The 12,953-nt window shown below is 47.6% G+C and overlaps 1 protein-coding gene and 1 long non-coding RNA gene across 3 annotated transcripts in view; both read left to right on the plus strand.

The window, feature by feature from the left end:
• Positions 1-3,756, plus strand: part of LOC135902913 (leucine-rich repeat-containing protein 24-like) — a 220,766-nt gene extending 217,010 nt beyond the window's left edge. For both annotated transcript variants that reach the window (XM_065433246.2, XM_065433248.2), the window contains one exon: positions 1,646-3,756. In XM_065433246.2, coding sequence (XP_065289318.1) covers positions 1,646-2,540 — 895 coding nt within the window. In that variant the 3' untranslated portion in view covers positions 2,541-3,756. The remainder of the gene's footprint in view (positions 1-1,645) is intronic.
• Positions 3,757-11,797: 8,041 nt separating this feature from the next.
• LOC139057833 (uncharacterized) lies at positions 11,798-12,725 on the plus strand. The gene is made up of 2 exons (XR_011513028.1): positions 11,798-12,308; positions 12,373-12,725. It is a non-coding gene; the product is annotated as an uncharacterized lncRNA (long non-coding RNA).
• Positions 12,726-12,953: the final 228 nt, after the last annotated feature.

Genomic DNA, 12,953 nt, shown 5'->3' on the forward strand with positions numbered 1-12,953 from the left:
GAGTGCTTCTAATTGAGTAATACAGCGGTGCTCTGATCGCCGCTAGCTGGGCAGCAACCTAACAGGAAGTGGCGCCCAATTCTCGTCGTTTATTTTATATTGAAAAAAAGCTTTTTTCAAGTATAATGGACGTTAATAGAATTGCTGCGTTAATCTTCAAACCAGCGTCCCCCAGTACCATAGCCCGACGATCCATCCATTAGTGCGCAGACGCACGCATACGCTTCTCGCGCCAATGTCAACTAAGCCTTTGAGACGACTGGCCCACACGACACGCCGCACAGCAACAACTGGCTTTGAAAAAAATCACGAGTCACTCGAGTCTGTGAAGGTGCATGACCAGCGAAGCTGTGTAGCACGCGACAAAGAGGTGACACTTAATTGTGAAAGATGGTACGAACACAGTTATCGTCTTGATCGGTGGTCATCGCGACATTCGTGTTTTACATTCGTTATACACATTCGTGTTTTCATTACGCGATATACTGAGGCAAAGAATTTGAGACCGAAATCACCGCACCTACTGGCAGCAGGCCAGTACCGCCAACGCATTCGCAGAGGGACGGGCACTATGGGAACACTGGCATGAGGAGAGCCATCGGAGCCAGCTGTGAAAGAAGACGACGACGAAGACGCCAACAGTGGCACGAGCACGAGGGGCAGAATGGAACGCTGGCACGATGAGTGGCAACGGAGTCAGCTGTGGAAGAAGGCGACGAACGACGAACGCGCGCGCAAGCCCGAGAAGAGCGCGTTCGCGCGGTTGTGAAATTTTCATGTGCGCGAGCAAAAACTATCATCATCAGCAATGGCGTGAGCAGTAGCACGAGACATTGCTGATGATGATAGTTTTTGCTCGCACACATGAAAATTTCACGATACGCTGTTGTAAACGATTGTTGTAAAGCGTGACAGCGCATGCGCACATACGAGTTTCCATTACGCCACCTGATGCATGAATGGAACCCCCGAATAACTGTCAACCCGCACACCGCCCTTCACTGGAGTCGCGACACATAGCAACGAGTTAATTGTAAAAGCGACAGTATACACCAGTATTCCCCGTCCTTCGCTTCTGACTCAAAGATTCAAAAACAGCGCTTTGAGTCGCTGCGCCACATTGTACCGCTTTCTGGATCAGCCTAGAGCGTAACTGAGCAGGTTGTTACCATTCTTCGCTGGAGCGCATTAAATTAGTCGTCATGCCATAGCCGTTGGCATCACGCCACGGTCGTCTAGGGTCGCTGTCGGCTTGCTACTTTCGTCACGTGCGCTCGTGTCACGACTAAAATTCCTCGTTTTGCATGGATACGTTGGTCTATCTGGTAATCTTTTCCAGTTGACCAAACTAAGTTAGATATAATCAGGTATCTGCAAAATGCTTCGCGTAACATCGATTCCAATAGCGCGCGTGATCTGCACAATTTTAAAACAATGTTATGTCTGGGTCGCACTCGTTGCCTTTCTTCTTGCTTCGCATTTGGCCCTAGTGCCATCCTGTGGCGTATCTGGGCGGACCTATATTGCTCTGCACCCGAAAATATGGTATAGACGTGAACATTTTCTTTCTTCTTCTGATTTTGTCATATTTGGGAAAACGGACCTTTTGAAACTGCTCATCTTCCGCGTTTCTTGCCTCGTGCAGATGGGAGGCGGCCGACTGGGGCGCCGGCGCCTGGAACTCGACGAACGGTGAAGCCGGCCCAGACTTGGACTCAAACCGCTTCCAAGTGCAGCGCGAGCAGAGCGGGCCGTTCCAGCTGAGCTGGCTGTCCGTGGCTCACGCGGGCCCCTACGACGCGGGCGTCTACATCTGCGTCGCCGAGAACCGCGCCGGCCTGCGGGCCGCCAACACGACTCTAGCCGTGGTGCAGGCGCCGCCGGTGGCCAGCGGCCTCTCGAGGACCCACAAGGTGGTCATCGTGCTGGCCAGCTTCCTGGCGCTCGTCATACTGGCCCTGCTACTGTGCTTCGTCGTGGCCCGACAGAGGGCTCTGGCTGCCTCTAGGGCCAAGTTTCCAGGCATGCTCAAGCAGCTGGCGCGCAAGGCAGACCTGGTCGAAGTGGCAACTCCGAGCGACACCAAGGCGGCGCAGCTCGCAGCCATGCAGCAGCGGTCGCCCCAGGACGGCTCAGCGCAGTCGCCCACGGACCCCTGCGACCGGACGACGCCCGACCTGGTTCACGGCAAGAGTGGCGCGGGACTGGACTATTCCAGGCAGCCGAACGGGTACGGACCCGTGGGCAACGGCTACGCCAACCCAGCCGACCCCTGCTACGGCCAGTACGCGCTCCACGACCGGTACCTCGAAGAGCCACCCGAACCACCGCAGAGACACGGCCTCTACTCGCCGCCCGAACCGTCAGCAGCAGCGGCGGCTGCGCAGTGGAGGGTAGTGGAACCCGCGGCGTCTTCTTGGAAACGGAACCCCGTAGCCGCACCTCCCGTCGTCGCGGCGTGCGTGGCAGTCGGCGTAGACACCCGTTACTCTCCGGACGAAGGGTACGCGGAGGGCAACTACGAAGGAACCGAGGTGTGAGCGAAGTAAGGTGATAGTGCTGTAGGATCAACTGGACAGCCGCCGATCGACCACGACGCGCAAAAGGTCGGACGCCGACGAAAGTTATTCGCAAGGCGGGAGGCTGTTTGAACGGCTACGACACCCCGGTTTAGTCCCGCGGTACCATCGTGAAACAATGCAGGAACGGGAAGCAAGCAACGCAAGAACCAAACAGGGCCTGACGAATAACACCGAGCTTCTTGCTTGGAACGGACCGGCATTGTCACACGTATAAGGCCGGAAGCCAGCACACAGCAGTGACTCAGGAGAGTGGAACATTTTGTAACCACGAACTGGGGGCGCTGGCAAATGGTGTACAGGTCTATTTTTCACTACGCGAGAATATGCAGGCCGTATCCGTGGTCGGAAGATGACACTTCGCAAAAGTATGGTGAACCACGTGACTAAGCTCCTGTTCGGATGGAAACTCAAGAGAACTACTCTGGCGTTGTGTGTACAGCGTTTTCAGTCTAGTGGAGCCCACGATACCCCGTGTTTGTTTCTGTATCCTCCGTTCCTTCCGTTTCATGTGCAACGGCAAGTCAGTGAGTAGTGGAATATACCCGATGTGTGCGTGCATTCGCGAGTGTTTTTTGTCAACTTAAAAAAAAAAGAAATGTTGTTTTGTGAACTTTGCAACGAATTCTAATTTATGAGTGACTGGTCTTCAAAAGTGGGAACAGAAACTGACTGCGTGTGCGACACATTTGTGAAACACTGTGTGTTTTACAGACGCATCGGTCTACACTGTCTCGGCCGCAAGCTAGCGAGAATCCCAGTGAGTTTTGGTTGACTGAACTGGTTCCTAAGATGCCCTCCACATGTGGCGCGCTGTAACTAAAACACGAGAAGCGAGGCATTTTGGACTAACGCGTACACAGCGCTTGCCCGTCCACAAAACGCCACTAACACACGCGTTCGCCCATGGCTGCACAGAGCTGATACAAACCAGAACAAAGTGGCGACAAACTGAACAACACTGTGGCACCCTGAAGTGAGTCGCGTGGTGAACTTTGTTTCAGTGTCCACTAAAACATTTCAGTGAACCCTAATACATACACTTATATACATATATATATAAATATTATTGCGTGTAAAGATAAGCGCCCTTGTACATATTTATTACCAAATGTTTGTCGTGACAGTGAAACTTCCGAAGGCTGCAATCGAACGCCAATAAAGCTGTTGTGCCAGACGAATGTCGCACTGTGTAGCCAAAACGGTAAACCGATGGAATGGTCATGCTGCCAATGAATATTTTTGATGCAAGACACTTGTGTGTACGCCCCGTTCCGTACAGCATACACCTCTTCTACGTAAGTAGTTTCCGTGATTGGCTATCGTTACGGAGATCTCTACCACGAGCGGTGATTGCTATACGGCCGGTCAATGGAACCTTTACACAAGAGAAGATTATTAACATGGACCCGTAATTCCCGCACATGCTCAAAAAAAAAAAAAACGAGAAGCTCAATAAGCTGCATTGAGCAACACCATACTTCGTTTCTGAATTGTGGGACATGGCTTTGCAGATAAAGCTTCGGTAGCTGTGATGCTGGTAATGAAGGGAATGAGATTGTGGTATGTGAACAGGCGGGAAAGACCAGCCCCAGTACGAACGTTGTAACACCAGAGAGAAATGAGGTAGCCCACACGTTCTTATCCTCATTGTTTCCGCAGCAACCATTTTGTAGCAGAACAGGAAATGTACTTGAAATTAAGTACAAAGCAGCATGAACAAAACAGCGCAGAGTTCTTCATTCCTGGTGAGAGAATGGGAAGATGTAGTTTCGATGGAAGCAGGAGAGGTTAACCTGGTGGCAAGCCTGACGTGTTGCTCCTGGTCATGCAGAAATGACGTGTGACGCGGCAGACTGTCCGTGAACACACTCGCAACAGAAGGAAGAGGAAACGCACATCCGAAGCGCAGGCCTTCAAACCTGTGTCCTTTGAAACACCACAACTGTGCGACACGCAGGTAGAGTCTGTTTGCAGGATACATGACATGCCGTGGTCGAAAGCGCGAGTGACGACGCCCAAATTTTATCGCGGCCTTCTCGGAACGTCTGTGACCAAACCGCTCCAGACACGGGAATCATGGTGAACGCCTTCTGGAGCAAAGTGGTATGCACCGTAGATGAGGAGTCCATTACATTCTCACTGCATTCCGGGCAAAAGGAACGCCTTTTGTGTGTGTGTCTCCATGTGTGCGCGTTCGTATTTTTTTTCGTTTTCTTTTTGCGTTTTCCTCTCTGTCATCTTTCTAACCCCTATCCCCCATCCCCAGTGTAGGGTAGCAAACCGGATACTCATATCTGGTTAACCTCCCTGCCTTTCCTCTTCATTCTCTCTCTCCGGGCAAAAGAAATCCCCTGTAATTTCACTTCATTTAGCTCTTCGGGATGGTGACAGTTGGACCATTCCCACTTCCGAAGTCGCTGTGTTGATTTAATTAATTTCCTCTAATCGCAGTCAAGCTTCGAGTGCCACTGCTGAACGTGTTTCTTTCTTTCCTTCTTTTTTTGTTCTAAGAGTGAGGAGGAACCTACTCGGCGAGAACCCGACTATAAACCAAGCAATCGTTCTTGTGAACTAAAAATTGCTGTCTTAAGAGGCACCTCAACCTCGTGACGCAGAAAGGTTTCAGGGTCTTCAGAAGTGCAGAATCGGCTGAATACCGCGTTGGTTTAAATTACCGCGGCAGACATACGAGTTCGACACTGGTAGGAGAAATACATACGACACCCGGTAGGAGAAATACATTGTATTGGACATTTCGCTTAGTTTAAACGACAAATTTAGCAGTTTTGTTGTTTTCTAGTGTCGCTTAAAAAACCAGCCTATTCCATTCCAACTATATTTCAGGATTTCTGGCTCCCATTCCATTCCCATTCCATTATCGGTGTTTTAATATGTGGAATGATTCCGGAATCATACCAACACCGGAGTTGCCACTCCACACATCTGATATGGACACACTTGTGAGCCAGACAGCTGAATTGCGTCTAGGTTTTTTGACCACGCCTCTGAGGCAGTGATGGACATTCCAGATCATCGGCACTTCCGGCATGCATGAACTCAGTCTTTCTATATCCTATCCTTCATCTTTTTCTGCCCTTTACCACTTCATATTAGTCTAAGGCAGTCAACCGAGAAGATTCCCGGTTAACCTTCCGTACTTTAATGCATTGGTATTTTGTAGGTAACTCACGTAATTTCTGGGGGCTGTCTATCGATGTATGTGTGTCTATGTATCCATCTATCTATGTTGGTATCTGTTTTCTCGCCTGCCGGGATCACTGGGTAGTCAGTGGTGGGGTGGATAGCGTATCGAGCTGTTGTGCAGAGGTAACAGGGTGCGAAAGCAACCATCGGACCAACTTGGGTCATTAGGTGTGTGCCAATGTCTGTGTGGCGTCTTCAACGCACGTGTTCGACGCCAACTTGGATAACTAGGCAGGTTCAAAAGGAAATGTGCTGCCCTAGAATGACGAAAACGATTCCTTAAATTTCTGCAACGCTGAGTAGAATCGAGGCGTCACAAGGGTTCCTCAAGAACAGCAGCCCGAATGTGCCGCTCTTCAATTAGCCTGTCACCAACTTAGCCTGTCACCAACTGTCACCACTGAGCATGCGGCAAGCGAGGGAACAATTGTCAGCGCTCACAGGCCCCGGCGCGCCACGCCTCTCATCTCGGAGTCCACGCACTGACTTCTCAGCAGCGCCACTAGATGGCGCGGCGGGTACAAAGAAGCGCGCGAGAGGAGCCCGGTGGTCGCACGACGCGTTTCTCAGCGTTCCCACGCACCGGCGCGCCATGCATTTTGGAGGCCACGTACAGGCTTCGCGACGGCGGCGCCAGTTGGCACCGAGTGTTCTTAGGGAAGCGCGAAAGAGGAGTGCCACTGCAGTGCACGCCTCATACTTACCTCGTTTCGATGGTGGCAATCCCTTGTCTAGCTATCTTGATTCAATGCTGATCGCATTACCGTTGGCACTCATCGTGAGATGGGTTCTGCTGCAATTTTCTTGAAATGTATCTATACCTCTTGGCGTCGTTCACTTAAAAAGTACATTAAAGCTTTCTTTTTCAGGTTCGCAATTTCGAGTTTTACTATAAAATCACGTGCAAAACGCTTTGTCCGCTTTTCGTGCAACAACTACGACACATCTCAATTGTCTAGGTATTGGCATGGCTGCCCAGAGAAATCTTCCCGACCGCGGTAAGCATAAATATGTCATTGTTCTGGCTTGCTCTATTCAAGCATAGAGTCGGCCCTAGTATATGCTTCAGCCAGTAATCCGGACTGCCTGAAACAAAATGCTATCCGCCACAGGTGGCGCCACCTGCCGAAATCTTCCAGTACCACCATTCAACAACCGAAGAAGTTTCTCAAAACCTGCTATTATCACCCCTTGCAATATCGATAAAGTATATTTAATTGCATCTAGTTTAAAGTTTATCGAAGTAGAACAAGTTTAATAGAAACAGCACAGAATTCTTTAAAGGTCCTTGTAAGAAAAGAGCATTGAAATAAAAAAAAATCGCCGCAAGCATGCTACATTGATCCTGAGCATCGATGACCTACAAGTGTGAAATATTAATACCCCCTGTACCGGAGAAAAACAAAGAGAAGAATGCGAAAAGTACGAACTATTTCCGACACAGCGCGAAACGTCGGGCCATGCCAAGAAAAGAAAATAAAATTGAAAGAAGAAAAAAAGAGACAACTTCCTCATTTAGGGCACCACACTCCGAACATTTCAGAAAATCCTTAATTTCCGTTAGAAACATTGAGCGAAAATAAGTTCTAAGCTTGGTAATCAATATAGCCTCGTGCATTTTAATCACAGGCAGCGCAGCACTCCGCCTTCTAGAGTCGGCGACACGTGAGACCCAGATGGAACGGTCGATTTCGTCGCTTTATAGTACGTTTACTTGGGATCTCCGGCGAGCATTTGTTAGAAGTCCGGTCTCCTGAAATGTTAAGCAGACGTCCTCACGACCTCGCGATCTTGCATCTCGCATCGAGCGCTGCGGAGAAGTACTTGTAGCAATATCGAGTGACGACGAAAGTTTTCCACACGGACGCGTTTGTTTCTTCGCACGTGGAAGTGACACTCGCAAAATTCTTCGCGCGTGCTAAGCCGGCGCATTAAGCGTTCGCTCAGTTGTCTTGCGTGGAACACGGTACTCTGGTAGCTGTGCCGTCGCAAACAGCTTTGCACCATTAAGGGCGCTCTTTTCTATAATTCACGCCTTTACACTCTTAAGGGTGTAAGAGCATGAATTATAGGCAGATTTATACCCTTAATGTCCCCTAATGGCGTAAATCTGTTTACAGTGTGTCTGCGAGCGCGTAAAAGCGTGTTTTGTTCTCTCTCATTACGTTAATGTTAGGGGTAAGCGCTGAAAGCCACATAGATAGGAGGTCTTTGCTTCACCTAAAGCTTTTTAAAACTTTGATAAGTACCTGTGCAGAATTTTTGGCGCACCAACTGCGCGTATCATGACTTGCATATTATTTCCAGCAGACACTACATGTTTAAAGAATAATTTCTATGCTTTGCGAGTATGTACAGTTGAGGAGCAGACAGAATATTTTTTTTTTCGACTCACTCTAACCAGGCATGCACAGGGAAATCGTCACCGCTACAACTTCTTGTAAGTTGATCCTAATACTGTTCCTCACCGCCGTCGCAAAAGAAACATACGCTTGGGGACTTCGCGCAAGTAGCTATCTCGATTTTGACGAATAACGTCATTTGTAGAAATGACCTTGTGGACTAAATACTTGGGCCAGGCAACTTAATAACCGTTTCTTAAATTTAATTTTACTGCTAACTGGTCATTGCACACCTACACGCCGAGCGTGGGCTACAGTGCAGAAACTACTGTATTTGATGAGCTAACATATCCGCATCTGGTTCTGTTGAAGGCCGAACCATTGCATTAAAATTAAATTATGGGGTTTAACGCGCCAAACCACTTTTTGATTATGAGGCACGCCGTAGTGGAGGACTCCGGAAATTTCGACCACCTGGGGTTCTTTAACGTGCACCTAAATCTAAGTAGACGGTTTTTTTCGCATTTCGCCCCCATCGAAATGTGGCCGCCGCAGCCGGGATTCGATCCCGCGACCTCGTGCTCAGCAGCCCAACACCACAGCCACTGAGCAACCACGCGGGTGAATCATTGCATTGCTCGCTCTACCTGTGCATAGCATTTGGGGACGTTTGTTTGTCGTCTTGCGATAGGGCAGCCACTACGAGGTGCGAAGCATAGTTTCCGTTGCTCACTTTATGCCTTGACGAGTGTTCGTGTTACATCTTGTATAGTTTGGCGATTAATGTGAAAACTAGTATCACAATAGGATATGAGATGTACGGGTGCACTATAGAAGATGTGCCGTTGTTTTTACTCGACGTTTCCTGGCAGCATCACCTTCAACATTTCCCCGTTAAATGTACAGGCGTCCTTAATTTAATTCCCCAGCACTGCGATAGCGCACCGTCATATTTACAGCAATTGCCCGTAAAAAAATACTGGCTTCTGTAATTCCATTTCACGGCACCATAATTACATGCTTAATTACGGCAATTACAATAATTACAATATTTACAATTCAAGCAGTTTGTCTGTAAAATGTAGAACTGTGATTTTCTATAAGAACGACGCTGAGCGGAATCAAGCCCACGTCACAAGGTTATACCTCAAAGATAGCGACCCAACGCATTTTAAGGCTGCACCACGAACGTACTGGGCATATGTGCCACTTTTCAACGAACGCGGTTCACATCAACGCTTTAGCGAATTGCGCCACGAACGCGCTAGGTATGTTCCGCTCCTCAGTTAATCTGTCGCCATGTTGGACAACTAGTATGTGGCACAGAGTGTGTGGCAAGCGAGGAAACAATCATCAGCGTTCGGAGGCACTGGCGCGCCACGTCTCGACAGCCACGCGCGTACTTCGCGGCAGTCTCGCTAGATGGCGCCGCGTGTCCAGAAAGAAGCGCGAGAGACGGGCCCAGTTGCCACGCGGTGCATTTCGCAGAATCAAGCGTCTTTCCTGTCTTTAGATCACTATCATCATCTCAGTGTTCGCTCGCACCGGCGTGCCATGCATACCGGAGGTCACGTGCAGGCATAGAGTTAGTAGAACAACTCTAGAGGAAAAGCTGGGCCGGAAAAGTGGGAACCTTTAGGGCGCCGCCCTGTTGCTACTGGTCAATGTGGCCAGCGCAATTACTATTGAAAGAGCTGAGAACAAGTACAGGTCACCTTATGCTTTGTCACCTAAAAACGCATACCTGATGGCTTTATGAAGGTGGTACGTTAATGTTAAGTTTACAGAAAGCGATCGCTAAGTCCGTGACTTATGTAAATCACGATGTACGCATTCATGCAATAAAGGATGACGCGAATTTCGGTTTCGAATCTGTTTTTTGGATGCGTAGTAGTTTCGTTTGACATGCGATCGCGCGTCGACATCGGACGCTATGACACACTCGTGCCTTATGTGCCACCGAAGCCCCGAAGTGGTCTGGCATATACCTTCACATGTAAGTAAACGAATTTATCTCCTTGTTGAGAATATCGCGCGAGTAGGCAGCTCTTGTGGTACATCACAATCGTTCGAGAAGCGTCACAGTAGAGCATTTTTCTGAATGCGGAGCGGTGTTTTTATTTGCAGGTTTCCCTTCAGTAGGAAATTGCTGGACAGGCGGACCAGCGCACCGGAATTGTACTGGCGAAGCAACAAGCAACTCAAAGAATCTGTTTAATTGTTGCACTTTGAACAATCATGCTTCTACAAAGGCCACAGCAGAAAAACAGCCTGATGACCGAGTATTTCTGTGCCACGAAGTAATCAAGAGGCGAGTGCCTAATGCGGACGAAATAGAGTGCATCGAGACTTAGAACGACAGAAAGCTGAGCTAGTTCGTAAGGATTCATTATGCAAAACAGGTGAGGCGTGCAGACAGGACACAAGAGTAGAGAAGTGGGCGGCGCGCGTGTTGTTTGCTTGTAAATACTCTACTCTTGTTTCCTGTCTGCACGCCTCACCTCCGTTTTGCATAACGAGTGCATCAAGCCACATATTAATAGCTTAGGCGTTTTATTAACTGTGCAATATTTTCAACACTTCCTTGCATGCCATTTCATGTGGCATATCTTTTCTGGTCACAAATTTGTGCAGCGAATCTATTTGCATGATCGACTTCGGGCCTGTGGGACCGTTCACTTGCACTTGATGCTGAGTCTTTTACATGTACCCATAAACTGCAGATATGCACATCAGATCCCTGCGAGCACTTTCAAAATTCAATTATTTTCGACAACAGGCACATATGCAATACTGACATAATCCGGAATACCACTAAGCAGCTGGGACACATTTTTGTTGACCATACTCGCAGGTAAAATAAGTACATCATGTGGACAGCTCCAGCTCATTTTCCTTAAGTCAGTGTGTACAAGGGTTATGCAAAAATAATTTTTTTCTCGCGCACCGATTATTTTGCTTTATAAGCAAGAGAACCCACCACGTTAGTGTAATGTATCTTGTGCATCACACTAATATGTGCTTTCATTTACCAAGTGAGATGAGTTACTTTTATGGCTCATTCAGTCATATCACACTGCAAGCTGCATTCATCAATCTTCAATGGGATTTTGCAAATGTTTAATGAAACATGTTACCCTTTTATGCAGATATGCAATGGCAAGCCCTTCCGTGTGTTCTAAAGGTAAAATTTAAGCTCTAAATTAAAGAAGACATTTCTAGTCAGAAACAAGCAAAAATAGTGAATGCAGAGTATCAGAAGCCCAAGGTACAGAAATTATGAGAAGTGTCGAATGATTTTAAGGAAAGAGTCGTATTTAAATATGCAAGACCCTTTAGTGGAGGTCAAGCAAGTCAATATAGGTAGAATACTCTGCAAAATTATGCGAGTGAGGGGATGTCAAACAATGGGTCAGGAAATGCATTGTTTTTCTGCAAAACAAAAGCTGATTGCCATTACATAAGTCACTTTAGCATCATGATAAATTCAGAAATAAACCAAAAAACAAGACACGCAAAAATAAACAAAACATTTAATGATATTTCAGCAGAACTTTTTGTTGGGCTAGTTGGTGCATATTACTGAAGTACTATAGCGCCAAACAGACGACACAAGAAGAAGAGACATGGACATAAGCGCTCGTCCGTGTCTCTTCTTGTGTCGTCTGTTTGGCGCTATAGTACTTCAGCCATTTAATGATGCTCTCTCCACACTGGGATAAATAAAAACAAACACATCACATCTAATGTGGACATATCAGATGCCTTGTGAAACATAAAGGAACAATTCAGTTTCGAGCTATGGCACTTGCCGCATAGATGTGGGGGGGCCTTGCACCAATAGTGATAGTTACCACTGCATTTAGAAATTGAAAGCATTCGTGCAGACAAGGATGATTCTTTATATTTTTGGCTACCACTTCAAATGCCTCCACCAAGTGTTACAATGCTGCACGCAGCCATACTAAGGATCTCGCAACAACACCTGCAGGTAAAAAGCAGAAGCAGTCAAAGTGCTCTTTTAGGCAAGAAGAGTGCAAGAAGCAGACATAACTGCATTTATTTCCATAATTCCCCATTTAAATGGCCTTTTCTTTTTGCTTAGACAATGCCTACGCCTAGCCACAGCAGCTCCCTCATACAGACTCCGCAAACCAAGAGGCCGTGGAGGCAAATGCAGGTAAGAGGCAATAAGCAATAGCACTGGTATCGACATTCATCTAATTTCTTTTTATTTCGTTTAGGCAGCCAGCACACCTCGAACAGCCACCTTGACTGCGGGTGTGTCACCCTAGTCGCCAAGGAAACATTTGAGGGAAAGTGACAGGCAATGTGAACAGCCACTCCTCCATGTAAACAATACTCTTTCTCTCGGATGACTCCTACGCCTCACCACGCCAGCACACTTGTGCACAAAGATGCCGCAGAGGCACGTGCAGGTCAGAGGCAAGAAGCAGTGGCACTGGTGTCGACATTTACCCAATTTCTTTTTCTTACACTGAGGCAGCCAGCACACCTCGAACAGCCACCTCGACTGCGGGTGTGTTAGTTGATCCCTGTTGTACATATGCTCATAATAAACTTCAGTAAACTTGAACTTCATAATAAACTTGAAGGCAAATGGTACATTGATGCATTGTATTTTTGAACATTTATTGTACACATACAATATATGTTATACTTTGCAGTGCTACAGAGCGTATTTTGAAGCTTCCCTCTATATTTTGCACCTTTAATTACGTATGTGTTGTGTGGCCCTCAATGCAGTTCATGTTGTAGCAGCTGCTTTGTCTGTGTATCGCACATTGGCTTAAGCTCGTGATAT

Source organism: Dermacentor albipictus, chromosome 3, assembly GCF_038994185.2.
Source record: "Dermacentor albipictus isolate Rhodes 1998 colony chromosome 3, USDA_Dalb.pri_finalv2, whole genome shotgun sequence".
NCBI lineage: Eukaryota > Metazoa > Arthropoda > Arachnida > Ixodida > Ixodidae > Dermacentor > Dermacentor albipictus.